General features: G+C 41.4%; 1 protein-coding gene across 4 annotated transcripts in view; it reads right to left on the bottom strand.

The window, feature by feature from the left end:
• KAT2B (lysine acetyltransferase 2B) overlaps positions 1–24448 on the bottom strand; it is a 35644-nt gene extending 11196 nt beyond the window's left edge. For 2 of the 4 annotated variants that reach the window (XM_071561071.1, XM_071561072.1), the window contains exons 1-11: positions 24047–24447; positions 15588–15714; positions 12856–13001; positions 12281–12370; positions 10343–10524; positions 7942–8133; positions 5372–5478; positions 4603–4728; positions 3053–3189; positions 1451–1659; positions 559–685 (exon numbers count right to left, since the gene is read on the bottom strand). In XM_071561071.1, the coding sequence (XP_071417172.1) occupies positions 559–685; positions 1451–1659; positions 3053–3189; positions 4603–4728; positions 5372–5478; positions 7942–8133; positions 10343–10524; positions 12281–12370; positions 12856–13001; positions 15588–15714; positions 24047–24268 (1665 nt within the window). In that variant the 5' untranslated portion in view covers positions 24269–24447. Of the gene's footprint in view, positions 1–558; positions 686–1450; positions 1660–3052; positions 3190–4602; positions 4729–5371; positions 5479–7941; positions 8134–10342; positions 10525–12280; positions 12371–12855; positions 13002–15587; positions 15715–24046 lie in introns of all 4 variants that reach the window. The other 2 variants (XM_071561073.1, XM_071561070.1) reach the window with 2 other exon arrangements.
• Positions 24449–25821: the final 1373 nt, after the last annotated feature.

Raw genomic sequence — 25821 nt, 5'->3', positions numbered from 1 at the left:
CCCAAAAAACTGGAGGAATCTCCCGTATTCATAGCGCTCTGTTCTTCCAACACAGATGCCAAATCTCAACATTCTGAGAACATTCAGTGAAATTAACTCAAAAAAGCATCTACAGAGTAGACCCTGTGCTTATTTTGAGATGCTAAATTTTTTAAATTATATTTCATTTTGATTGAAATTATGTAATATCACAATGTGACTGAACACAATAATGTCACATACGAGCAATACCTATTTCAGTCAACCATGAGCTTGTTACACTACATAGAGACATAACTACTGGAGACAGAGTGAACAGTTCAAGAATGGTGGATGACTGGCCAACTACTGCTGTGCCGAGAAAAATTTAATTTAATGAATTAATTACGGGTACTCCTACTATTATGACAATGATTCTAAATCTGCACATTTGTTTAGTTTTTGTGTATTATATTCAGAATCACTGTCTCTTTCAAACTCTGTCTGGCAACTCAACAGTATATGCAACACAACGAACAAATTAGGAGGACATGCAGAACTGAAAGCATTTATTAAATTCCAGCAGAGAATTATTTTTACCTTGACTTGCTCATTGGAAGTCACAGCACAGAAAACAATCTCCGTAAATCCTTGGGAGGGGAACATGCGGAAGCAGATACCACCAATAACACGACCATCTTTTATTAATGCAAGGGTTTTGTGTTTCCTGAGTAGACAAAAATAACAATCACTTTAATTCATGTATACGGTAGAAGAAATACCATTACCTTCCTTTTTTCAGAAACTTGAACCACTTCTTTCCATGATGCTAGTGCAATTGTATATGTCTCAGTATCTACAGAAGACTTGCTATTTTAACATTACGCTTTGAATTTACCATAAATATCACCATCATGAAGCAAGGTCCTGGCCTTGCCGAGTCCTCTGAGATACTGGAGTAATACCAAATAAATAAAAGTTGTATTGCTTTTACTGAATCCACTGATGACAGTTATGCCATTGTGTAGTTCTCACAATGATTTTACCCTGAGTAAACTAGAAAGTAATGGAGTTACAGGAAAGCATGTCCTTTCTATGGGATTCCTGTTTCCTTGCATGCATTCTCTACACATAAACTATCAGTTTCAAGTGCAGCTGATGAAGCAAGAGATGACATTTCTTATTTCTTATTTCTAATCACCTGCTTCTAGCAAAATCAAGACCAGAACAAACATCCTTTTCTGTTGCCCAGAGGTGGCACAGAGGATAGCTCTGCCTGTGCTACACTTTTTCCATCTTTTTAAGTCCTCATAGCTCCTGGTCAGCCTAATTGAATTGTACCCAAATACCATCTTGGTGGTTGTATTAATGGCAAATGGTTTCTTTTTCATGGGTCTGTCCACCTCTGCTGGTCCTTTCCTACACCACTGCCCGCACACAGCACCAGGTTCTCTCTGACTCACCTGCCAAACCCCTCTCCAAGGATACTCACGGATCAAAGACCAAACGTGTGATGTATTCCTTCGGCATTCGAGGCAGCTGATGGGAAAACACGTTCTGCAAACCAACCAGCCACATCATGATCTTCTTGTTGGGCTTCTGGTTCAAGGAGTTGCCGACCACATGGAATTCAATCACCCCTCTGCGTTCCTCCAGCCGCGCCGCCTCGTCCCGGGCCGAGTGTGCTGAGAGGAAGTTGGTCTATACCACACAAAAGTGAAACAAAATTAAACTTTTGAGATTTCACATCCTCTGACAGAACAGCCTTAATGAACAAACAAATAAAATTCACTCTTTTTTTCTGAGAGCGCTACCAATGATTGCCTTTGTAATGAACTTTTGCAGAAGTGCCACCACCAAATAAGCCAGATACAAATCTATACTACAGTGTATAAGGGCCTATTTAAACTTATATTGGTAAAGATTAGGTAAAAACTGCAATGGTTAGGAGTCAATAAGTTCCAAAGCCTCTTGAAGGACAGCACTCATCCATTTGAAGCCTATTCCACTAAGTCATCATATTTTCTTTAGCCTTAGCCAGCTTGGAGAAGAGTAGTGGATTCGTCTACACATACTGCAAATCACACATTTTAATGCCGGTGCAGAAAAATTCATATTTTTTCATTTTAGTACTGCTTTTTACTATATCTTCCACTATTGTAAGAGCCTAAAAGGAACACTTTAACCCCTAGAGAATTTGCTGTTACATATGTAGCAATTGCATCCATATATTTGAAAACAGACTAAATTAATACAGAAAAAGTATTTAACTTCTTTTTTTCAAGATCATTTTACAATACCAAAACATCTCTGCATGCACATATTGTTTACTTTTTAGAGCAAAGTTTGGCTGCTGGTTTTCTAGTCACTGCCAGCCTCAACAGCCAGGCTGGCACAGCAATTATAATAATGCAGAGCTATCACTCACAGTACATAGTTTGAATAAGAAATGTAGGTGGTTCCAAATCTTCAGCAATTTCTAGCTAAACCTTGGCAAATGAGTTGCTGGCAAAACATAGCCTGGCAGAGGGAACAGAAGGAGGAAAAGCCAGCCAAGAAAAAAAAAGTGTGCAATTGTGTACCATGGCAGAATTCTGCAATTCTGTTTGTTTTTCTCTTCCAGCAGAGAAAAGAGCAACTGGGGACGACAGAGCAAACAACTCTTTAGATTAGTTTCTTCACTAGCTAACTACTGGTTTTAACTACAGGTTTTGTTTGGATCTTTCATTCTGCTGCAATATTTGAACCCCATTTAACCTGAGCTACATCTATGATTAACAATTAAAAGCACGCTCTTGACCCATTCTGTAACAAAAGTACCTTGCAAGATAAGCTAGGATCTACTTTTTACTATCAAGAGTTTCCAAGTCTCTTTGCTAATTGTACACAATGCATTAAAAAAAGCTATAGAACTATTCTTCACACTAATGATGCATTTCACAAATAGTTTTTGTTCACCTAATCATATTTTTTCAAAGTCTATTTTTCTTGACAGGACTTGGCGCTTATCATAAGCTATCCATGTGGAACATTTACAAAAAACAGATCATTTACTAACATGCCATTTTCAACATCAAGTCTATGCATTTCTCACCTCAGGCCCAAGCATTGCAGCAGGATCTGTAATTGTTGACATTACTTCGTTGATTAACTCAATAGGAATATCTCCTACAACCCTTGGTCTTTTGGAATCCTCCAGAGAAAAGGGTTCATTATTTTTTCTCTTTTCCCCTATAAAACAAAACTAGGACAAATTAGAAACAACCAAATTGTCACAGACTAGCACTATGAAGTCTAGAAATTTGGTTGCACTTTTTAGTTTGTATGACAGGTTTTGGGATTGTATTTTTTGGTTTTTTCTTTAATCCCCAATAGAAAGGCAGAATAAGAAATAAATGAAATCTGAACAATATTTATCACTGCTCAGTTTTGTCTTGGCATTGGGATATTAGCATGAAGCAGGATGAGTACACCTCTCCTTCTCCTATACATACCTCTGTAAATTCATAGTGAAACTATTTGCTTTTTCTTTTTTCTTCAAAATCATCTTCATGGAATCTCTGTGCTGCTGTCTTGGAAGGCCAGTGCTCAATATACAAATTGTAGTGCGTATTTCTGCATCACGTGAAATCCCCATTTTAGGATTCAAGGGAACGAAGTATCCATTATGTATTTCTTTCACCCTTTTTGTAAACCAAGCAGCACGTACAGTCTGATGCATCATATTTTTTAACTTTAGAAATCCATATAAAGTTTTCAAATAACAATATATCATGTTAATTATTAACCGCCCCACTAGTTGCAGAGAATCATGTAATATAGGAAAAGCAACTAGTTAAATTCATGAAAGAAAAGTCCACCAAGGACTAGCAGACGTACAGGAACAGAGCCAGCTTCTAGCCCAGGATTATCCCCCTCAATATGCTACTCATTCCCACTTTTGAGGGACAAATTGAAAAATGGCCTTAAAGGAAGCTGCAGCTTAGGAGACGCCTTAAGTTCCTCTGTAGTGAACATAGGCTAAGAATTCATTTATGTTTTTCCACTTCCTTGAGGACTCACATTACATAAGCTTGGGATCATCTCTCTGACCTACAAAGTCTCTTGACAGGCTCATTGATCCTGAGGTGTTGGAAAAAGGATTTATTAGGAGAATTTATGCATTCACCAACTTTTTTTCTTCCAAGCCTTTTTTTTTTAACCTGACCTGATTCAGGTTTTAAAATTAGCCTTGTTGGTGTGTTAGTGCTTTTCTTTACCGCTCAAATGGATGCACTTTAAGTACCTTGAAAGATTGAAAAAATCAAACATGATGCCTCCTTCTTCTCTGCCATTATTTAAATGAAACCTTTTTTCAGGGCTTATAATAGATGTACTCCAAGTAAAGTCTTTTTCAAAAACCTCTGACACAAGCAGACCTTTCCCCATTTTAATTTAATTTAAGCAAATTAATTTTTTTTCCAAATACAGTTGCCTTTTCTGCTAGTTAAACATTATCATACTGGAGAAAAAGTATCTGTGTGCACGGCTTTCAGCAAAAAACACACCAAGTTTGCTACTGCAGAGTGAAGGCAAAGGTTACCATATCCTGCAACTACTGATAATATCAACAGAAGCCAAAAAAAGCAAGTCTCCCTCTATTACCTAAGTTTGGGTCAAGGGCAGAAGAAACTTTGCAAGCTGGACTCATATTCCCAGTGTTAGGTTGCTCCAGCGATGAAGGACTTGCACTGTATGCAACAGATCTTGCAACAGGAGGTGGACTGATAACTGCAGTGACATAAAAGACAAACACAAAAAATACAGGACATGGAACCCATTATGGTGCTGACTGAGGGATTGTTACAAAGATGGACCCATCTTCACCTAAAAAGCAACAGCTAACATTGTGCACCAGAGTAATGCCACCAGTTCGCAAGCAGAGACATTAAAGCTTTATCTCAATGTGTTTTTCTGAACCAACTTCTACCTAATGAGGGACTGCTGGGTAACAGAGATTGCAAAGATCAGGCTCTATTATTTTGCAGTGCTGAGCAGAAGCTAAGAAAACAAACTTCCTTCATGTACCTGGCAAGCCTGCTGTTATTTAGCTTCATGAAAGGGCTTTTTGTAGGGGTCTACTGAAAAGCAAAATCTCATGATTCAGCTTCAGCTGTGCACTTTATCAGTGCTCAAACACTGGTTGGACAAATCACACTCAATAAAGGGAGTTGTTTCACCAGCTGAGAGGATGAAACTATTATTTTAAAAGGCCACAGACTAATGTATCTCTCTCTAATATTAAAAAAGACCCACAAAACAAAACCAACCAATCAAACCTCAAAAAACCACAATAACGCAAAACCCACAACACCTACATAATCCTAAATCATCCAGGTTTCATTTGCGTTGCCCACCACTAAAAGAAAATTACCTGTCTGGATTCCCAGCTGGCCAGTTCGGGAACTAGACACCATGAAATCCTGATCCCAAATGGGAGAATTCTGGCTGTACACTTCTTCTTCCAGCATAGACAGAAACCTAGGCACAAAACCAAGTGAAATATAGGATCAACAAAACCTGGCTCTTTTTCAAAGTAAGAACTTGCTACATTTTAGAATTAAAAATATTTACTGAATGAAAATGCCATTTGCCAATTCTTTATAAAAAAAGAACACACACAAAACCACAAGCCAGAGGAGACATTAAATACCTTGATTTGATAGAGTGCTTTCACTTACATGAACTTATCTTTGATTATAAGCAATATTTTTCTAATTTGAAAATGCAGAAAGAGTAACAAACTACTTTTACAGTACAAAACTGCACTAATAAGAAAGCTATAAGCTGACTGATGTTATACAACAATGACAAAATATGTCTGCTTGAATAAACCACTGTTTTTGTGATGCATTTGCTTTCTGCCTCTTACAGATTTAAAAAATCCCAGTGTTAGTTATTAACAATGCTCTTAGGAAGATATTTTCATTCCTTTAACTGTTCTACTGTAGCATTTAATTGCACATTTGTGCTTGCATAACAGTATTTCTAACCTTACTTTGGTACAGTTACAGAAACTGTGTGATTTTAAACCTCTCTCAGCATTATTATATGAGAGAAATTCCACAGTTCAGATGATCCAGTATGCTCGCCTTCTCAGGGCTAATACCTCAATTCCCTCTCAGAAGCAAGACAGCAGCTTATCCTATGTTCCACAAAAGGGGTTTTCAGACCAGAAGTTGACATGACAAATCTTTACTCTCCAGAGTCATCTATATGTCTAGAACTATCTAGCTGAAACCAAAAGGACTGTTGAGTTCAAGACTTTCTTGAACAGGATAAGGATTTTCAGGATCCAGTCAGGCTCTTGTATTGTATATACAGGATAGGTGTACCTCAGCAATGTGCTGTGTTTGCTGCTGTCTATACAGCTGATAATGGCTAAAAAGTTTGAACAGTGACCTGACCATCTGTGACAGAGCAGAAGGACAAATCTAACTTTAGCCAAAGATGTGTTTACAGGTAGCAGCACAGAGGCTCTGCATTCAGCCCCATTAGTGACTACTTCCTAGGTACACACAGGCATAACTGGTGGGTACTCCCATTGCCCAGAAAGGATAGTCAGGGGCCAATGGGAGCCCTGTGCCAATGCAAGGCTCCATGCTCTGAGACACGGCTCCTCTGCAGGGTTCACTCAGCATAATGCCAGGGGAGAGACAAATGCTTCAAACAAGTACAGACCATAAAATATTTAAAATGTTATTCATATTTCCCACAGATCATCTGCAAACAGTGTTTGTCTTCCTTTTTTTCCCCAGTAGAATATCAAAAGAAACTGCAGTGAATAATAATGGATTTCAAGTTGCTGTAAAAGGGAGTGAAAACAAGGGCATATGCACACCTGCTTCCTCCAGAAATCTGCTCCTTGCACCAGCATGGTTTACAATACTACTTTATACCTATTTCAGGGTCAGGTCACAATCCTATTCCCAGATGTGTACAAGCATTGCTATATCCATAATAGCCTACCCCAGAGACAGTGTACATCCTTCAAATTGGTACAATACACTATTAGGAACAGTAGAAGAAACAAATCCTGATTCTAGTCAGCTTTGGAAAGCTCATGTTGTTTTTCATTCCCCTGAGCACTAACCCAACCTCTAGCCCAACACAGTAGCTTGCACAGCAACAGTGCCACCAGGTCTCCTGAGGTTCAGTTCATTTGTTGTTAAGAGGGACAGGTTTTTATGGTATGACTTAAGACAGCCAAGCCATCCTCACAAATTAAGGATATAAGGATACAGTATTTTAACAGGAAGATTACAGTGAATGATCCTGTCACCACTACCTCCCCTTTCACCAGTAAAATACTTGAAATTAATGACTGTCAAAGATGATCATGTTTCAAGACAAGTCATTCTCCCACATACCCCAATGTGTAATTATTGTTGTTTAATTGTGAGAGATCATCATCAACATTCCAGTACTGGAACAGGTAGTCAGTATGAAATTAATGAGTTTAGGATTCACTGGTGCAGTTTTATTCTGACTTCTCTCTTCTTTATTGAATAATCCTGGAGATAGGATGATTAGTTTGTGCCCTATTACAATGTTGAATTAAACTGAAATTCTTAGGTGCATATAAACTCCTGTACAACGCTCCCTTTTTTACTGCTGCATCACCAAATCAGAAGTGAACATATGTTTTTGGAGGTCTGTACCTAAATTGTTTCCAAGAACTACAGAAAAAGAAAGTAAATAACAAACAGTACTTGCTTATAGGCAAAAAGCACAATCCTCTAGCAAGATGAAACTCTATGACAAAGGAAAGCAAGTGGCTGTGTACACAAAATACACTAGTTCAAGCTGTGTCAGTAAATGAAGCTGCAGTATCTACCTGTCACTGAATACAAAGAGAAACTATTTTAAGCGGTGGGTAATTTCCCTCTTTCCACAACAAAGTTACTGGTTAACTTCGAACACAGGCACACTGTGACTCCTTACTTTGGAAAATGGGTGAGTATTAGTGTCCGTTTCTCTTGAGGAAGCTTGTCTTTCTCTTGCCTGGCTTGTTCCAGAAGTTGCCGTCTCATCACAGTAAAAACAGAGCGAAGCAATGTCCTACCAAAAACCTGTGTGGTTTCATACCGAGGTAGACTGTCACAGAACTGAGGGACATTGCAGTAACAAAGCCACCTGCAAAGAGGAAAAAAGACAGATAATTATCACCATCTAACATATGATTTGGTGCAATAAAACCACTACCCACAGCATTTATAACACAGCTTAGAGCTATATGACCGTATAAATCAGCTCCACAACAAGCCTGGACAGAGTTAAGCAGCATGCATATTGCCTAGTTTTTTGAAGAAATGCCAGTCAATAAGTCTCCATATATTCTTTTTCCCTGCAGTCTAGTTTCCACAAAGTGCTCTTGTTCCAGAAAATAATTGCAGATTACCGAAAATTCATGTTGATGTCAGGGATTCTCTCCACATCTTATTTATTTAGCCTCACAAATCTCCTGCCTCTGGTTCCAAAGACCCTCGGTATGGCCTGTTTTTCCCTCTTTAAACTTCTACATTTCCCCACATAGAGGAAAAAGGGGTGACACTTTTAACTAGCTCCATCCCAGTCTGACTGGACTCCCATCCTAGTCTCCCACCAGCTGGCTTTTTCGCATTGCACCCTGACTTGTTACTCTTTCATAATCAGTATCTCCCTCCATAATGAGTTTGAATTAAGAAGTACATATGAAAGTTAAAACATGTAATGTTTCTCTTTTTGGAAAAGGGATTATGGTACTGCAGAGATAATACAGGAGTACACTGCCTATGTAGGTCACAATATCTGTTCATACTACAAACAGGATTTCAGTATCTGTGTGTAAATGAACAGTCATTTTTATCTGGAGCTTTAGCAGAATCAGATCACAACCATTATGAAAGCTTCAGCAATGGAAGGAAAATGTTAAGAATTGGATGCAAACAGACTGTGTTGGATCCTACTTGCGTTTCCTCATCCAGATCCAAAGTCCAGCCTGTCTGAAAATGGCCGTCTGAACTCTTGTGCCTTAATCTTTGCAAACACAAGTTGCAAAAGAGTTGTGAGACAGAGTGTTCACAGAGCCCTACTCCATGTTCTTGGCTGATGAAGAACACCTCTCAAAACACAAGGATGCAAGTGAAACTCGGATACAGTTTCATTCAAATCTGTAGGTTTTCAAATTAAGTCAGTGACTGCAAAAATTCAGGAAGTGCATGGTGCAGAGCAGCACCCTGAGCAACGTCTCAAACAGCACAAAGGAAAAAGGTTCACAATGACATGTTAGATCTGATGGTAAGACACAGCACCTTGGGTCAGAGGAAACCTTAGGGACTGTGAGCAGGAGGGTTTGAGAAGCCACAAGGGACAAAATAATTAACAACAAGAGCCACCAACCAGAGCCAATTAGCAGTTGATTCCTAATAAAAGTTAGTTTCTACCAACCCTGGCTGAAATCTCTTGTCACAAACAAATGAAGTTGAAACATGCACCAAGCATGGTCTTAGGAGCCCCAGCGTGACAGGTCATGAGAACATCCCAGTTGGACTCAGACAGCAGAGTCTGCTGTTTAACTAGCCACAGCCTCAAATTACACCAGGGCTTGCTGTTCACCTTCACAGAGCTCTGTGTCTGAGGAAAGGCCACCAGGAATGCGCCCAGAAGGCGATGCTCAGCCTCAGCCAGGGAAAGTGTCCCTGGCAGTTCCTGGGAAACAGGGCGCTGACAACAGAGGTTAGCTATCAGCTGCCTGCACTTAGCTGCTGTTGCTGCGTTAACTAAAGAAGGCACTGCACTACCATTTGAGAAAAAGAAAATTGAAAGACACACAGTGTTCATCCTAGCTCTTCTTCCCCCAGTAACTATGTTATTCCTTTGAATTCTAACAACTTATTACAACACGAACTATCATTTTATCTATTCCCAATTAGCTTTCAAGCACTTGCAAAATTATTTTGATTTTTCAATTCTTCTATGATTTTGTTTCAAACAGCTATCCTTTACAATGCTTAATGTTACCTTCTTTTTCTTTTTTTGAGCTGAATAACAAGGATCTTAAGTAAAGCTCATATCTTATGAAGATGGAGACCATTTTGCAAACACAGAATGAGCAAAAGTGTTGTTAGATAGAGATGGTTGTGGCCCCTACTCCCTGTTGTTGGCTGATAAAGCACACCTCTCAAAACACAAGGTTGTGTGTGAAACTGATGAAGTCTCACTAAAATCCTCAGGTTTCTATGTTAACTCCATGACTGCAAAAATTCACAAGGTACATCTATAGCACAAAGGTATTGGTATATTCCTGAAGTTTGTACATGCCCTATTTGTAAGGAAGACTTGTAACAAGCAAAAGCAGTGTTACCTGGTATAATTCACTTTATACCCTGCAATATCATCATTGGGTGATCGTAGTCTTCGCTGAGAAGGTGTCTCCAGGTGCCAGTAGTTAATGCGGTTCAGAAACATTTTAGCCAGTTCCACTATTGTTTGCCTTTCCTTCGAGGGTAAGTGGCTAAATTTGTACTGCACGAAATTATTCACACCCTTAAGAAGGAAGAAAATCCTGTTTAACTATTTAGTCATAATTTTTGCAGGAGCACCCTCAAACACGCCTCAGTTTATGTTTATCAACCCTGAACTTGCATTACATGGGGAAAAAATATTGGAGACAATGAACTCCTTGGTCAGCTACTCATGTAGCTGCCACTGGCTGGTTCCTGTGTACACAGCAGCAGGTACATCCAGATATGACATTTTTATGTAATCCACCTCCAGCAACTGACATAAAGGTAGAGAAGAAAAGTTTTTTATTTTTCTTCGCTTCTCAAAGTCAGGCAACAGAGAAAGTTCTGGTGGGCTTTCTTCTATATGTTCTATAAATCAAGTATCACCTACAAAACTCTCTGGCTACTTTTTATTAGAGAGGGCTTGTGGATTCCTAGTTAAGTTTGTGCCTACACATCATATTATTTCTTCAAGAGGCATCAGTACTTCAGAAGTATGTCTCCTCATTGCACTTTGGGTACTGTACACTTTAAAGAAAAATCATCATAGTTAAAATATGTGACTAAAACTGCTGCATTACATATATATTATAAATCAATTATAACACTTGTCTTTAGCAAATAATTTTGTTTGATTGAGTCGCCGAGCAGCTAAAAACAGAATTGAAAATATTGGTCTATTTAAAAGCTAAAATTATTTCAAAATAAACTGTAAGAAGAATTACTCTTTCACCTCCATGCTTTATTTTCTTAAGCAAATTGAACAAACAGTACAAAGAATGTGACAAAAAATTATATTGTAATGATATATACCTTTTTATAGTGTATTTTAAGGACTAGGAATATATGGAGATTACATACACTTATTTTTTGTTTATACTCAAACTAAAGGAGAACTCCAGGTGAAGACTTCTCAGAAATTCAGCAATAAAGTGGTTTGATTTTCTAAATTGTAACACATCAGTTACAAGAAATAATTACTATACATAACAGCCTTCACATTTAAAATACTCTATTTACAGCATCCATTCATCCGCTGATGGGAAAACTTTGAGCTCCTGATTCAGTGAGGTATGTGAGTCTCTTCATAGTTCCACTGGAGCTAATGGACCCACTTGTCTGCCAAAAGTGCATTCTTGGGAGCTTGCTTAAACAAAAACTGAGTTTGTCATATGTTCTTTATCCATTGAGAGTTACAAAAGCCTCGGTTATTCTTTGGTTGTGGCTTTGGTTTTTGTTGTGTACCCTTTGAAACAGAAGGCTATGATCTCACTGAACTGGATTGCAACATTTTCCTTGATTTACAGAAGGCAAGTGTCATTTTAATATTGGATTTCAAAACTTCAACAGCATTTTTCATCACTGGTAACAAAGAAAGATTAGAAGTGCCCACATGAAAGTAGCATTTCAAGCTAATTCTCTAAACCCACAAAAAAGTCAGTTTCATTAAAGCATAAGATGAATGATGAGACAAGCCAAATAATGTAACTATTGTACCAGCACTAAAGGAGAAGCCACAGCAGAAGTCTCCTAGCCCCTACTTTGTCCTAAACAATACACAGAAATACCTGAAAAATGCATAAAATGCCATTTTCAAAAACAGCACATACATTTACCAAAAAGAAAATTCACCAAAAAAATCCCCAAACAAACAAAACTCCCAACCCCTAACTAAATATTAATAAAAAGTAAATAAAATTTTAAAAACCCAAACATTAAAGAAGAAAAAAACACAGCCAAACAAAAATCAAAAAGAAAACCACCAGACCAACCAAATCCACATTTCGACTCTTTACCTGTTCAATGCTAGGTTTCTCAAATGGGGGACTTTCCAAAGATCCTTCTACTACAGGTTTTCCCATCTGTAAAATGCACTTCCTCAAAAGCTGTTAAAAACATGGAATTTTTAAAAAAATTAGTATATTTCCATACATAGAGTCACAAGTGCACAACACACAGCGAGCAGTGTTGAAAATCTCCTGGCTCTGTATCTGCTTGTTTAGTCATCTGAATTTGTAATACTAGCCTTCACTATAAATTCACCTTCCTTGAAATGCATACAAGAGACTTAGCTGAAGAAACAATGGCAGCTGAGTTAGCACTGATGTCAACTGACTTTATTACACATAAGTGAAGAAGGCTGCACAGTTTATAGATGGGACTCAGGGTCAGTTCCTCAATCATCTGCGTGACGTTTGGAATAAAAATCAGTACACTGCAAGTACCAGAACGTCCAGCCCACACTGCTCTACTCAGTAGAGCATCATCCTAGACTAAAAATATCCCACCAGATGAAGTCCCTCCATGCATGAGAGGCAGTGAAATTGGCTTATGTGTGAGAGAGCGAAAAACCCAAGCAAGTTCAGCTTACTTTAAACAGGTAGAAATAAACTTGCTTGGTGTCTGCATCTTCTTCTTTGTGGACACAGGTGAACAGATACTCCACATCCAATACAATCCCCAGAAGCCTATTCATTTCTTCTTCAGACACATTCTCCAGGTGAGAAACATGCGCAGCTAAATGAAATAAAAATTTAAACTTGTAAAAAGCCTACTGAGAGAACCTATAGCAAAAGTATACCCCGGGAGATCTCCAACTAAACCATAACTGTAAAGCCACTGATCTTGTAATAACCTAATAAAAGAGAACATCTTATCAGAGGAAACTGAAACCTGTCACATCACAGCAATTTGTAAAGCTTGTCCAGGGGCGTAATTTCCACAGCAGAGGAATGACAGCTGCTTTGAATCATACCATCTAAGACTTAAAGCAGACCACCCAAATCCCGCTTGTGTTAATATGTTGCATTATGTAACTACATATATTTTTGTCCATTTGAGATAAGGTTTCTTGACTAAAGAAAATAAATCCATAATTCCCATAAATTAGGCAATCCAGGTGCAAATAGCATATTCTGTTAAAAGTGAAAAAAAACATCAGCTCTGAAAATTGGCCTGGAAAGCAAAATAATTGGCTAAGTCTCTTACTTTCATATCATGTAAGATCAAGCTATGCTTTGTGCACACTATATTAACAGAGATTTTGCAGAGAGTGCATGCTCTTTTATTCAGAAGTTTACAAAAAAGCATCTTTACATGTATTGCAATTTCCAAGTGATAAAGTCCCTTTTATCATCTGCAAAGGTAAATACAGTTCCACATCTGTAATTTTCAAAAGCTTGAGGTTTCTACATATAAAGCGAAGCATTCATTTCAAGCTGGTTTGAACAACTGGCCCCAGGAAGGGAGAAGGCAATGTAAAACAAGAAGTCAATTCCCAGAAAGAAGATATTTGCATTACAAAAAGCAACGATCTTCACTGACTCCAGGCCAAAGTATGCTTTTCCTTTCCTCTGAAAGGACAACAAAATACCATTTCAGAGAAATGGAAAATTACTTTAAAGTTTGGGCATACAAGCTTTTCTATATTTTAATAAATTTTATCAATATTTACTTTTTTAAATGAACATATCTTTTTAACACAAATCTGACTCCTCAGTTAGGGAGGCAGCGAGGAAAAATAACGCTTGGCTCAAAAACAATCATATTTATTGGCAATTGGAATTAAAGGGACAGGTAACACAAGCCATCCTAACTGCATAAACAGATGCAGCACAGAGAAGGTGCGTGACGCAAAGCTGAAACTACCTTGGCTACAGTGACTGAATTTTCTGCAATACTATGCATTTCTTAATCTTCTGCAAGCAAACCCAGAGACTGGGAATATCAGGAAAGGAAAGAACTCTGCTGAAAAGCCTAGAAATAAATTGCATGGAATGAAAGCATAAAAAGAATAGAGAAAATAAATCTCAATTTAAAAAAAAGTATTCCATACAAACAATATTATTTTCAAAAGTAAAAAAAAATAAATTATCTATTGTGAAGGTTTTAAATTTTCTTTTTCTTATTTCACTGTCTCAAGTTTTGGACAGCAACAAAAATTAGATAGCAGCTGCTTCTTTTCAATTACTTCTGAATTTTATTTTAGCTCAATTTTTATTCAGTATTTGCTAAGAAGGTCACATATCTCTTGGAGCAAGTCTAGAGGAGAGTGACAAAGGTGATCAGCAACCTGGAGCATTTCTCCTATGAAGACAGACTGAGGGGAGTTGGAGTTTTTCAGTACGGAGAACAGAAGGCTTCAGGGACACCTCTGAGCAGCCTTTCTATACCTACAGGGGCCTACAAGAAAGCCAGAAAGGGACTTTTACAAGGACATGTTGTAACAGGACAAGGGACAATGGCTTTAAACTGAAAAATACTAGGTTTAGATTAGAAATAAGAAAAGGTTTTTTTACAAAGAGGGTGGTAGAATACCAGAACAGGTTGCCCAGAGAGCTGGCAGATGCCTCATGCCTGGAAACATTCCAGGTCGGGTTGGATGGGGCTCTGAGTAACCTGATCTAGCAGGTGTCCCTGCTTAGTGCAGGGAGGTTAGACCAGATGACCTTTAAAACATCCCTTCCAACTCACACTACTTTATGATTGTAATATAATACAGAAAAAGTCATCAGCTTTTATTTTGGATAAGCATAAATTTTTAAAATAATACAGTGAAAACAGTGAATTTTGAGCAGTTGCTTCCAAGATACGCAAGCTGTCTGCACAATAACTTAGACAATGCCAAGATGTACAGCCTCAGTATTATCTTATGCGACATGGAAAAGACACAGTTTTATGGTAGGTAGGAGTAACTGCTTTCAAGACTACTTTAAATTTATTCTAATATAAGGAAACCTAATACAGCTTACAGGAGAGAATCATTCACATTGTAACTAAGGCAGCTGACAGATCAATCTACATGAGGTTAACGCATATGTAACACAAAGTATTAAAAGTGCTGTGTAGCTTAATAGTGCTTTTGCACTTTAAGAACTTTGAATGTCTGTGTTGTTAGAAGCTGCACCATGTTTGAATTTATCCAAAACTAATTTTAGGGCATTTCCACATTAAACACGTTTTATTAAACGTATTTTAATCTAAATTATTGACATTTACGTCTAATCGTAATCCCCATTTCTACATCTTGCCATGGCACCTTCCATCCCGCAGGAGCAGCAGTTTGGGGCACGGGTGCGGGCGCAGGCGGGCGGAGCCGCTTACCCAGGGCGTGGCTGCAGCTGCGGCACGGCTCGGCCAGGCTCACCCCCGCCTGCTGCAGCTCGGCCCGCGGCGGCGTGGGCGGCGGGTTGGGGTTCTTCCAGCCATTGCACTTACAGGATTCCTCGGCCTGAAATCAAAGCAAATGGATATCGACCAACACTGTAAAACTTACTGAAACCGTTTTTTCAAAGCAATAAAAAGAAGTAAAAGTTGTCAACTCGCTTTTTTAGCAGAGAAGGGGCTTGCTGTTGAGGGGAGGGGGCCTTGAGGTGTTTTGCTGTTGTTTTGCTTGGGTTTGCATTTTTATTGACCTCATTACTAGCCCTTATTTTCTAGAAATAATTGGAAATAGAATAGTACCCCGAACAGAGATGTTAACACAGTTCTGGTAAGAAGAACACACACACAAATCCTGTCTAATTCATTTACAGAAAGCCCTCACTCTAGTGAAAGTATTCAAGCATTTACTAGTATATCAACATGTACAGATCCTACCACTGAGACAGTTTTAATGACTTAAACACAAACAGGTTACCTAACAGGCAAAACATTTATGACTACCTCATCAGCTACACCTGCAAGAAGGAATCATGCCCATGACAACCCAAGCAAGGTTAACCAGTGCTGAAATAATCAAGCAATAACCGCACTACGGAGAATGCTAACGCAACGCTTGGCCACAAAAGCAACAGATGTCAAAGACAGTAACACTTCCACTGTAATCTGCTGCTTTTCCTTCAAAGTTTACTTATGCTTACTGAGTGTAAAACACCACTGCAGCTAAAAGGTAAAACCGTGAAGGGAGGGGTTGCAACTTTGGTAATTGTGTCTCATATCACTCAGAAGTTCAAAGCAATGATTCCAGTTATCCAAAGAGCAGCTCTACAAAAGCAGATTTTCTTCTGCGAATCCAAAAGATTGCAGTTACTTTGATGGCAAAGTACTTGTAACATCATTCATACTCCTATTTGAAGCTCCAATTGGAAGGAAAGTCTGTTTTTCTACTGTTCAGAGATGTCTGTGCACTGGGTTGTAAAAAGACACCCAGGAAATTGCACTGCCAAGACCTCAGTGCGGAAAGTATGCCAACTGGTGCATAATACTTATGGTTGAAACAATCTCAGTAGCAAAAATTGTGATGTTAATATATCCAGCACTGTGTCATTTTTCAAAATCAATTCTGCATACATTTAATGCAATCTATTTCAGGAACCTCTTTAATTTTTCTTTTAAGTTTCCAAATCCCATCCTACCTAAGGAAGAAGCATCCAGAAGAAGCAGAAAGGATCACAGCCTGACAGCCCTCAACAATGACAGCTTTGTAGATGGCTGATAAATTGTTCCTCTCAATTAATTTCAATATTCAGCAACCTGAGCACCAAAAAAACTGCTGCCTGCAGTTTGCTGAGCACCACGTGATGTTTTTACCATCTCTAATGCTTAAGCATTTATCCAGCTGAGCTCTTGGCACTGGGTGCTACAGCTTCTGCCTGCACCCTGGGCCGGTCTGGCAGGTATCAAGGATCATGAGTGGCATTTTCAGCAGCGAGAGCCCCAGGATGACTCAGAAATCCACTTCCACACATTTCCCTTGAAAAAGGGACAGTCTGCATTACCTGAACTTCCTGGCTCTCCAAACTCACTGCATGGGTGCAGACCACCTGCCATTCCATGTATTTATAATGTGAAAGCAGGGAGGTTTCAGAATGAAATGAGGGGAATATTTTTAAAAATTCTTTTAAGTCTCCTAAAATACAATCTGAAAAGACTTATGGTGAAGTTTATGTTCTTTTTCTATCGTGTTTTCTGTGAATAATATGATTGGCAGAGAACTGAAGGCAGTCCAGTGTTATTTTTTGCAGCAGAAACCATCTCTTGCCATTTCCCAGGCATTGTCAGTTTTACTTTTGTTTGTCTACCAGCCCTACAGGACCTCTTTAATGACTAGAGAAATCAGTGACTGAGTGATACCTTCCTACCACAGATTCCCCTGGTGCAAGGACTTTGGACATCTGTGAGATGACCTGACACCCAAATTTCAATTAGCACCTCAAGGCAGACTAAACTGATGCCAAACAAACTATACACATTTGTTTGTACGAAGGCAACATTGCCATGAAAGTTTTTGCATTTAAGACAAGGATAGAAAAACTCGCCAAAAAAAAACCCCAAATAAACAAACAAAAAATCTGAAAATGAGATTATTGGCAAAGATAACACAAGAGACAATCGTGAAGGAGTTGTCAAACAAAAAAATGATTTATTATTATTTCAGGGAAGTAAGGTTTTATTCTTCCATGCAGCTGTCCAGACAAATGCTCAACATTGTAAATTACTGGCATAATATAATGCTTATTATTAATTGTCTTAAATCATGCCACAATGAAACATGTCCTCAAACAAGGCACAAGCTTTTTGAGAGTTTTTCTCTGAGTGTATTTCACAGAAGCTCAACAAACAATGTTTACTATCAAGTCAAAAACTATAAACAGTAACTACCCAAACTTTAGTCTCACACAATAATTAGCAGCAAAGATGCAAACAAACAGATGTACGAATCGTGATAACAGCTCAGTTAAACTGCCAAAAATAAATATCAAACCCACCCACAGAAGAATAAAACCAGTGTGTTCAACTGGCAATTTTTTTTCTGCCCTCGTTGGTATCTCCTCGTGAGATCTTTCTGCAGCAGCTGTTAATTTGTATTGTTAAAATTACTCGAGACCATTCTCAAACAAGCACTAGGGTGTTGGGGTTTGTTTTGTTTGGGGGTTTTTTTGTTAATCTCGCTATAAAACACCAAAATCAGCATAAATGTTCTGTTAACTAAGGGGAAACAACCCAAAAGGTCCTCTTTAAAACTTAGCTTTCATTGTAGTTGTTGACAGTGCAAGTATTTTGCGGTGAATATGCAATGCACATTCCTCAATGGCTTAAATTGCTGAGTTGTTTTAAATCTTTCACAGCATTTTGTTAATTCAATACTTTCTTTGACTATCTTCAGCTTTTTTCTTTATTCCTTTTTTTTTTAATGTCACGCATCTGCTTTTCATTAACAAATGAAGTACGACTTCACCTCTGCAAAAACTTAATTTAAAATTAAAAGAGTTTTATGGGAGGAAGGAAAAGAAGCATTTGACTAGCACATCAAGTCCTCGAAGCTTTTTTTTCTGGGACATTTGTAGAGCTTTGACAAATCCACTGAAGAGAGCTGGGGACTTCTTCCTTAATTACTTCTGCAACAAGACTGTCATCTCGGCAAACAGGGAGCTTGAACACTGCACCTTCATTGGTGGTTTTTAATACAATTGGGTGAGTACAATATAATAAAACACAACAATTACACACTGTAGCCTGCATGCCCCCTCTAAAAAACAAAACAAAACAAAACCAAAAACAACATACCAAACAAAAAACACACGTACAAAAACCCCCAAACAAATATTAACAACTACAAAAAAAAAAAAAAGGCAGAAATTACTTAGATTTTGCACTGCTTGATATAATTTTAATATTTTCTCTTTTTTCCCCCCTCCCATGTTTGGTGGAGTGTTACAATGTGGGAAATCAAACTGTCTGGTAGCCCCAGGCAGTGAAAACTACAGCACTAGGCAAACTAAAGTTACCATTTCCTTCCATATATTGAAGATATCGATAACAGGTCAAAATGTACAGTGAAAATATACAGTACATTTTAACAAAACTTGCTAGTATTTTTATTTCAAAAGGAAACGCATGAAAGTTACAACATTGCATATTTCAGCCCCTTTTTAGTAGATTCCACGTATCCAAATAATAATGAGTATATGAAGAATGTTACAGTAACTCACGGACTTAAACATTCCTTCCCTTTTCAGACAGTGAAATGAACTAAGAACATGGAAACTTCAAGCTAACTTAATTATACAGTAAAATACCCCACCAATTTTTAAACAGAGTTTCAAATAGCTGTTGTGCTGGACTTTTCTTGGCAACTCAAAATCATACAGGTTGCCCTGTTTGGTAACTGAGATGCAAAGTAGACTCAACAGATTATACACATACAACATCACAGATCTTTTCTATTTCCAGCAAGTATAATTACTCTAGAAAAAATATTCATCCTCTCAACACAAAAGCCACACAAAATACCCTATAAGCTTTTTCCTGCAAGCAACAAGCTCAAATTGATGATTTCAAAGAACATCACACAAATTGTAACAAATACATTGGTGAATTTAAAATACATATTTTTCCTACTCGAATGTCCAGTACTCAGCAACTGGACAGCTAGACAGTGCTTGGAGAGCCACTCATATGTATCAGGAAATTAGCTGACCCATTTATCTTTAACGATACAAAATAATCAGTTCAATGGGCAGCTCTAAGGACATGTTCTTCATTTACTGATCAATCCAATTATTTCATTCCATGTATTTTCCAGACTCACTTACAGAAAAAAATTAGGCTGCAATATAAAGCTTTTACTAATAATAGGCACCCAGTTCCTACATTATAAAGTTAATAGTAGATTTCCTATTTAATTTAACAGAAGACACATTAATTGGGCCTGTAAGGGGTTATAAAACAGATTTACCCCACTACAAAAACGATCCTAAAAAGCTTTAGATGTCTTGTATATCTCTTATACATTTCTATAGAAAACAACATTAATATATTTCAAGTTAAGCTTCAAGGAGTTGTATTTACACTATACAGAGCCCAGCAGTAAAACAGCTAAGTCTGCCTCCCCTTAATCTGCCTTGTAAAAATCAGGGGGAAAAATCATTACTGCAAAGGCGGTACAAGTTTACCTTATGAACTCTTTTCATATGTGTGGAAAGACTCCACAGAGGTCACTCAAGGATAAGAAGTGAGAAGTGCCTCTAGCAAGGGTTAGTAGACGGTCTAGAGCATGGAACCTGGAACCACCTCTGCCAGTTGCTCACCTGCTATAAGTCTTTGGCCATGGCATCTCATCACAACCCTTCTCACTCTGTCTGCTTTGCTTATCTAAAGCACAAAGTCGTTCATCAGAGAGGTATTGTTCCCTGTTACTTGTGCAAATGCCTTAGGCTGCTGGGTTCTAATTATATTTACAAACATCCAGGCACTACTGCAAGATACATACAATGAGAAATTACCAATTTTACAGAAAACTTAGTGTACTAAATGAGCACGTTTCACTTTGTTCATAAGAAAAACTCCCAGTGAGACTGGAACTCGAGTTGTATTTGCACATACTGTAAAGCAATAGGGGAAAAAATGCAGATTTCCTGCTACATCTTTATTAGATATATTTGTGTCTGTAAGTCACATAGTGCTGCTTTTATATAAAGTGCTGCAAGTTTGCATGCTTAATGCTCAGTTTCACATTGGACAAAACCAAAACGATGTATGCAGGCATTCATAGGTGCACAGATATTCCAAGTGCCAAATACAAAACTGCTTATGGAACACTACTGTGCACCTCCAGAAGTCATGAAAACTGTGCCAACTCCTAATATATATCTTCTTGTTCAGAATGCCACCCTCCTCCTTCAAACTTGGGCCTTTTAAGAAGGGTTTTTCTCCCTTCCACCCAGACCTTTTCTCACAGGGGAACAAGTAAAGTGGAGCGGCCCAACAGCTACAATGCTCCTGTTCAGTTCTTTTATCAAAGAAACAAAGCCCACATTTGTCTAACCTTGGCTGCAGCTCCCTAAACTTGTCTTGCTCTGCTCAAGATACATGCATGCTGAAGATGTCTTTACTAGCAGTCTTTGCCCTTATTTCCTGTGAAGAGAAGGGGTGACTTGAAAAAGCACCAGGAAGTCCCTCTTGGGGACTAAGTACCCTGATCTAGAGCAGTGCCTTTCACTCTCTTCTGCTCAGCATTTCTGCTGTTGTCACTAAGACGTACCCTCTGCATGGTCACTGACCTCTCCACCTTCATCCCTAGTGAACAGACACTCCCTGACTTTGTTACTCTCAACATCTCTATGATTAAGCTCCTAATAAATCTGCATGCTGAATTTTGTAATGAAGTTTATGTGGGAGAAGGTGATTGATGCTGAGGGATGCCACTACATATTTTAGCACTCCAGTTTGTACAGTTCCATGTAGATTTACACAAGATCCACGTATGGTCATTACTTGAATAAAGAAGATGTCCCCTGTGGAGATGGTGTAACTCTTTGCCTTCTCTCACTCTTTCGCACTCACACAGAAATGCAAAATAAATGGAAGTTGCAACCCAAAGGAAGAAAAAGTCAAAGTTATGCTCTGCACTGCTACAGTTTCTGGGAAACCACTAATGTTACAAGCCAAAAAGTGTCATTCTAGAGCACCTGCCAGGTCTTCAGGAAGAAAAATAAAACATCCTTCCACCCTGCTTCATTCATCCCCCTTTATCCCACAAGAGAAGCTGCTTGGTTAGTTTACAAAAAGCTTCCCATGTGCCTACTCATCTCTGTAATGAGACCTGAAAGCAAGCTGCCTGCCACTGAAGTACTGAAGAGAAGTCAAATAGCAAAGGTAGGGTTTGCATTTTAATCTGAATATGAACAGTGCTAAGCTGGAGCTGCGCCTACATCCTGGCAGGAGGAAGAGGCCCTGGGGTGCTCCTGGCCATGGGTCCTGCTCTGTTCATCAGTGCAATGCCAACGGGATATGCATCCAGGTCTTGTCACAGACAAGGAGCAGCAAGAATACCCCAGCAGAGCATCGACAGTATGAGCTGTCCCTGATCTGCACCCTAGCAAGTCCTGCAAGAGGAAAGAGGGGTCGACCCTCCTCCCTTCCCAAATAGTAGGTTCGTTTACACATGAACACATTACAACATGACACCTGTGAGGCCGGTGAGTCCCTGAAAAAGCAAAAAGAGTTTGGGAGGAGAGACAAGGCTGCCTGCACTTCCTGATAGCACATCTACCTCTGTGGGGCAAAGTACAATGGAAGGTGGCTTTTATCCTCAAAAACATCATCTGGAGGTACATCAGAGGAAAGAAAACAGCACCAACCAGGGAAGAAAAGTAATTCAAACACACATGGACTTCTCTAACAGCCCATGAAAAATGTACCCACTTCACAACCCATTAACAGCAAATCTTGGTAACTAAAATATGGGGGTCCAAAGGGAGTTCAGCACAGGGAAAGCTTCAAATCATGCCACCCAGCCCACAGCAAGGGCCACTAGGTTCAAGTACACCAACTGCTCTTTACTGACACCGGTGTAATCTTGCAATGTCCCATCTATGCACCAAAGTTGAAGTGTAGGTGCCTGAACACTTAGAAAGAGCTAAGAAATTGCAACGTGTAATTTGCCCTCCTATGACAGCACTGTGCATTGCCTTCAGCATAACAGTTAAAGCTTCTCTCACCACCAGAGGACTACAGAGCCCTACAAAGATGCTTCCTCTTGTATGTTTGCATTTAGTTTGGCCTTTACATCTTAACATCCGCCCACGTAATAGAACCGAGAAAATAAAAAGCACATTTCTCACAAACAGCTATTCTCAACTCTGAAAGCATTAGTAGGGGATTTGACATCAGCACTGCCAATCTCAACATGTCAGCCCTGGTGTGCATCCAGGAATTGCCCTGACAGCAGCAGTGCAGCCAGCGGCCCGTGCTCTGAGCACAACGCTTCATCCCTTTGCCCCGCATGTGCGCACAGGCAACAATGCCCGCGGCCACAGAACTCCGAAGGCGGGAGCCACTGCTGTGGCCGAGCTCTCTCCCTCTGCAATTAACAGGCGAGTTCTGCTTCTCCCAAGAAGAAAATCGCAGGTGCACAGAAGGTGCTTGCGGAGGGAAAACCGGGACAGCTCTCCTGAATGCGAGCCAGGCAGACAACGGAAAAGAGCCCGCCGCTGCTGCGGGGTGCGGATGGCCGGGGGAACTCGCCGTCCGCCCGGGCACCGCGCACGGGCACGGGCCCGGCGCTACGTGACCGGCGGGGACACAACTTTCCCAAGCGCGGAGGCCGCGCCCCTTCGCTCCTCTGCCAGAGCGGTGGCGACGGTGCCGGCTCAGGGCAGCGGCTTCTACGGGTCAGCAGGCCGGGGCCGCGCCCCCCGCGGCCGTTCCCACTCCCCGCCGGGATGTTTACAAGTGAGATGCTGCGGCAGAGCTGTTAACCCCGCGCTCACCGCCGGCACCGAGAGCTGCCCCGCCCGCCGCCGCCTCCCGCGGAAGGACGGACGGACGGACGGAGGGAGGGACAGGCGGGCGCTGGGGTCGGACCGCAGGGAAGCGGCACTGCCCGCGCGGTCCCGTATTAGGTACGCGTGGGGTTTGTTTTGCGACTGCCAGCCGGAAAGCTCTGGGGGGAAAAGGATCCACCGGCACCGCCACTTCCGCGGGGAGCGCCGGACGGCGGCCGGGCCGCCTCCGCACCCGGCAGGGCACGGCCCTTCCCCGCCGCCTCCCTCCTTCCTCTCCTGTCAATCCCCACCCTCCGTGGGCGGGTGGGCGCTCGCGGCGGCCCGGCCGGGTACCTTGCAGGCGGAATAGACTCCCAGCTTCTCCAGCTTCTTGGCCCGCGGCGCGCCGCGCAGCTGCGCCTTCTTCCCCGCGGTGCGCGCCGAGCCGGGTCCCCCGGGGCTCTCGGCGGTGCCGCGGCCCGGCCCCCCGGCGGTCGCCCCCGCGGCGGCCGGGGAGCCCTGTTGCGGCCCGCCCGCGGCCCCGGCCCCGGCCCCGGCGCCGCCAGGCTCCGCCATGCCCGCGGCGCGGCGGCAGCCGCCCGTCCGGCCAGCCGGCGCGGTGCGGCGCGACCGGCCTTAGACCCTCCCCTTCGCCGCTCCGCCGCCGCCGGCCGCTCCCCGGGGGGCGGGAGGAGGCACCCGCCGCTCCGCGGGCGGCTCCTGCCCCGCCGGCGGCGGTGGCGGGGGGAGCGGCACTCGCCTCCCGCCGCTGCGCACCGCAAGGGCGCGCCCGCCTCCTGCGCGGGGGCTGCGCGGGGCGGAGGCGCCCCCGCGGGAGGGGCGGTGGCGGCACCCGCGGCTTGCGGAGCCTCTACGGAGCCATCCCGGCCCTGCGGGAGGCTGCGCGGAAAGTTGCCCTAATAAGAGGCGACATCGCTGGCGATGCCGAGCGGTCCCGAAGCGCGGGGAGTCCGCGGTGCTGCCGCTGCAGCCTCTGTGGCCCCTCAGAGTTCCCCTACTTTGTTTGCCTTAACCATTGCGTTTCCACATCGTGCACTTTGAGACCGCCTTTAAGGGGCTCTTTCCACTTCCCACCCCCCCCGACTATTTCTAATTCAAAATATAAATACGGGTCAGTTTGAAACACTGGATAATTCAAAACTCTCTGCTCAGTTCTTCGTGTCATGGTTCTGGGGCTTTTCTTGTTTTTGTTTGTTTGGATTATTTTTGTTTTGTATCCGGAAACAAGTGTTGACAGTAGGTTAGTTTATGTCTTAAAGGGTTTACCTTTTTATGCAGGAGCAAGTGCATTGGGTTTGAGGCGGTTCTGCCCCGTTGCACGTATGTAAAAACGTGGCTGAGTCGGGAGAAACCACAAAGTGCAATTCTGTAGTACGGCACCACGGTTTAGAAGGTTGGGATTGCGGCTGGGCGTTTGCGTGGGATCTACGGCTCTTTGATGTGTAAACCTAAAGTAGCAGCATGAGTTTGGAAGGCAATCCCAGCACAGAGTGCTCTGGCAGGCACAGGACCGTGCCACCTTGCTTGAGGCAAGCAAAGATGACTCCAGACTTGTGCAGAGTTAGCGGTAGCATTAGGTGGGGTGGAAAGATGGGCGCCAAAGCCCTTTCTTTTCTGGTCTCCTTCTTTCCTCCCCTTCTGAGGTCCAGGGGTTATACGGCCAGCTTGCACATTCCTTAAATGACAGGCAAACAATGGAATAAAACGCTAGAGTATTTCATGAAACAAGGGGGTCTGTTGGTTTATTTACTTATTTCTATTTTAATTTTGGTGAAGTTTTAAAATCGACAGAGTGCTGATGGGGGTCGGGACCTGCTCCCCGGCTCCACCGCTCCTCCTTGGAGCGGGGGTATCCCGGTCAGCCCGCGGCGGGGGACGGGGCTGACTTCGGGTTCCCCTTGCAGAGATGTGACAGCGACCCGTAAGATGGCTGCTGCCATCCCCACGGCTTTCAGGCGGACTCTTTAAGGTGGAGGAGCAGCTGCCCGTGCCGGCAGCTGCCTCAAGCTTTGTCAGCAAATTAAACGTGATTAAGACAATCCATGTTTTCTGAAATTTAAGAAAGAATTTTCTTTGTCATTTTTTAAAGTGTCCAAATCATGTTTTAA

Source organism: Pithys albifrons, chromosome 7 (genome assembly GCF_047495875.1).
Source record: "Pithys albifrons albifrons isolate INPA30051 chromosome 7, PitAlb_v1, whole genome shotgun sequence".
In the NCBI taxonomy this organism is placed as follows: domain Eukaryota; kingdom Metazoa; phylum Chordata; class Aves; order Passeriformes; family Thamnophilidae; genus Pithys; species Pithys albifrons.
The sequence above is the reverse complement of the archived record's forward strand: the minus strand, read 5'-3'. Positions and strand labels throughout refer to the sequence as shown.